A 3,361-nucleotide genomic window follows, 5' to 3' on the forward strand; every position below is an offset into this window, starting at 1 on the left:
TTTAAGGAGGAAAAGGATGACGGACACCTAATTTAAAGGTTTAAAAAGGAATAATGAATTTATCGAGGAATTTGGTACAATACTATGCAGGGGGAACTCATCCTAAGCAAATACCAGCAAATACTAAGTCAAAGCACAGATAAATAGCACAGCAACCACCAAAAAACTGATCAGAGTTGCTCCAATTTGGAGCAGGTGTTACTTTTAAGCTGAAGGTGTAAATGTGAGGAAAACTGGGAAATCCAACAGAGGAGAAGATGAATTTGTTGGGACAGACTGGGGTCTTCCAGTCAGGAGGCCCAAACAACAAAGAGGAGCAAAGTGCGAGCTCTCTGTGTGGTTATTATTATCATATGGAAGTGCGTGTAGTATAGCCAGGCAATCTTAAGATTGTCTGGCAGCCAGAAGTTCTAATTGCGTAAAGCTTCTGTGCTTCCAAGGCAAGTGGTGTGGGTTTTTTTAATTTAACCCAATAAAAGGAATACTTGGGAGGTGGGCAACTTATCAGGAGAAAACTATTACTGGGAAAAGGCAGGAGAAAGGGAAGGTTGTTGTTGTTTTTTAATGTTTTAAAGATGATATTCCCATATTTTGTCCTACAAAGAAGTGTCCCCAGAATTTAGATGTCATTTACAAAACAGCAATTTGTACAGAATTGTTGGGTGTTACAAGTTAAAACACTTCCGTATTTACAGGGTTAACGATGTTTGTTATGATCAACAGGAAGTCACATGTTTTGTTTGTAACCAATCTGTTTGAGCAATAGAATGCCGGGGAACTTTGGAGCTAACTTAACAGTCTGATCGGAAATCAATGTGTCAAGTATTTAGCCTATTGGATTCTTCTTCCTGTCTTTGTTCTGATTGAAGAAGGAGACGCCACCATTCCTACTGTTTACCTGTAGCTGTAAGGATGTAGCCATTTTAGCTGTTTCTTATTTTTCATATCCTGTGTACCTTTTCCCCATGTTAGGTTGATAGTAAACTTTCATATTCTTAAACTCACCATGGACTCAGTCTCTTAATACTTACTCTGCTGACTTACTTAATAAGAATCCCAACAAGAATGTTATCAAGAAGCCATCTGAACAGGCAGAATACTTATTATCAGGGCTATTTTTGGGCAGGTACGCACAGGAATGGAGTTCCGGCTGGCTCCTGAGTTGGCCACGCCCAGCAGGAACTCATTAGCATAATAAGCCACACCCAACAGCTACATTAGGGGTGTGTGGCCTAACAGGCAAAGGAGTTCCTGCTACAAAAAAAGGCCCTGGGTTTTGACAACAAACAAGGTAAACAGAATAAGAAGCAAAAGGTGGGTGTGGCTGGATGACCACACTTCTGGTAACATGCGGGTGTGACCTAATAGGCTAATGAGCTGTGCTGTCAGGGGTGTGGCCTAACATGCTAATACGTTTCTGCATCACTCTTCTCCACACCGTCTCCCAGTCTGTACATCCGGCTAGCGTTGGCGCAGGCCCAGATGTGTCTTAAGTCACAGGCTTTCAGGGAATACTCCAAAGCCCGGCTCATGTCCTTTGGCACCCCAGGGGCTCCTTGAAGGTATATAGCACTAAGATGAAAGCAGCTGGGAGCGAAACCACCATCACAAGCTTGGCTGTAATAGTCCCTGGCCAGAGAGGCGTTAGGCTGCTGGTGGTCGTTTCCCCGCCCACCACCTTCCAATAGCCCAAGGTTGTGACAAGCCTCGGTGGATTTCTTGCCCCCTTTCTCACAAGACTTCAAAAAGCAGCTGTAGGCCCTTTTAAAATCAGCGGGCAGGCCACCTTTCCCAGTTATATAGTGAGCCCCGAGTTTGTAGCAGCTCTCACTGTGCCGGTTGTCCTCACAGTTCTTCAGCGCTTTGGCGGCTGCCTCGAAATTCCTCTTCGCACCCTCCAGGTAGTCAGCCAGACGGTGACACCCATCAGGATCCATCTCCTTGTAGCACTGGAAACTGTATTCCACGCCCAGGTTATCCAAATACTCCTTCACCTCCTCTTCATCCTCGAAGTTGACCAGCCCAGCCATTTCGCTTCAGGGACGAAAAAATCAAAGGGAGTGCATTTCACCCTCGCAGGTCCCTTCAAGCAGTGTTCCCTCTAAGCTGAGTTAGCGTGAGCTAAAGGTAAAGGTTCCCTTGCTCGACAGCCAGTCGAATCCGACTCTAGGGTTGCGGTGCTCACCTCCGTTTCAAAGCCGAAGAGCCAGCGCTGTCCGAAGACGTTTCCGTGGTCATGTGGCCGGCATGACTAAACACCAAGGCGCACGGAACGCTGTTACCTTCCCACCGAAGTGGTACCTATTTATCTACTTGCAATTTCTTGCTTTCGAACTGCTAGGTTGGCAGGAGCTGGAACTAGAGATGGGAGCTCACTCCATGCCGGGCTGGCCAGGCACAATTCCTTAGTAGCTTGAGTCTGAAGACAATGGGTCCGTAGGATCCTAGCCGGCCCAATGAAAGGGCTAGGTTCCCAGCCGGGAGGCCAATAGGTCTCGCGGTTACTGTAAATAGCCTATCGGGAGTAGGGGGTGTGTCTGGGTGAGCTTGGTGGCGGGTTTTCTGAAGGCATATAAACCGGCGTGCGAGCCGGTCAGTTGTCTTTGTTCTGTACTAAATAAAGGTATGCTGAGCTGAATCACTTTCCGTCTCCATACTTTTCATCCATCATGTGGCCGGCATGACTAAACACCAAGGCGCACGGAACGCTGTTGAACTACTGACCTTCCACAGCCTGCAGTTCAGCGTCTTAACCACTTGAGCCCCGCAGCTAGCTCACAGGAGGCTCACACGTTTTTGTCTCTGCTCAGGAAGGGATGGGCTCCAGCGCAAACTGATCTTTGCAGCAGCCGAATCGCTCGCTCACAGCTTTAATGCCAGCAGCTCACAAGGCAGAATTTCTGCTCACAAGACTCCACAGCTTAGAGGGAGCATTGGTTCCGGGAAACGTTTTCCGCCACGTCTGAAAAAGGGCACCCGTGTTTGGCTTGACGATTTCGCCGCCCGTCCTGTGGCTCAGAAGACGCCTCCTGCTGGGATAGACGCCGCTCGACTCCGAGTTGCTGGCGGGAAGGGCGAGAGCAGCCATGGAGGGAGGGAGGGCGGGGAGAGAAAGAGGGAGGGCGGCAGGCGGCAGGGACGCGCACACCCCGCCAGGCTGGGGCTCTCCGAGAAAGGGAAGTTCCTGACCGAAATGACAGAATTACAAAACGGCGGAGACACGAGTCGTATATTTGGCAGGCACTTTGCGACAACGGGAAGAGCTGCGTGGGAGGTTAGGTTAACGTCTGGATGGCGTTCATGTCCGGCGCAGCCCCGTAGCTATGGAATTCTTTGGGAGGAGGCCTTGGGGGGGCCGCCA

General features: G+C 49.2%; 1 protein-coding gene across 1 annotated transcript; it reads right to left on the reverse strand.

Moving 5' to 3' along the window:
- Window positions 1-1,406: 1,406 nt before the first annotated feature.
- On the reverse strand, window positions 1,407-2,030 carry LOC107124896 (cytochrome c oxidase assembly factor 7B-like). The gene has a single exon (XM_015428396.1). The coding sequence runs from the start codon at window positions 2,028-2,030 to the stop codon at window positions 1,407-1,409; it is 624 nt and encodes a 207-aa protein (XP_015283882.1).
- Window positions 2,031-3,361: the final 1,331 nt, after the last annotated feature.

Source organism: Gekko japonicus, unplaced genomic scaffold (genome assembly GCF_001447785.1).
Source record: "Gekko japonicus isolate JY-2015 unplaced genomic scaffold, Gekko_japonicus_V1.1 scaffold7389, whole genome shotgun sequence".
NCBI lineage: Eukaryota > Metazoa > Chordata > Lepidosauria > Squamata > Gekkonidae > Gekko > Gekko japonicus.

Bases quoted from the DNA above. Each gene is read 5' to 3' on its own strand.
- LOC107124896 (XM_015428396.1), bottom strand. From the start codon at position 2,030: ATGGCTGGGCTGGTCAACTTCGAGGATGAAGAGGAGGTGAAGGAGTAT.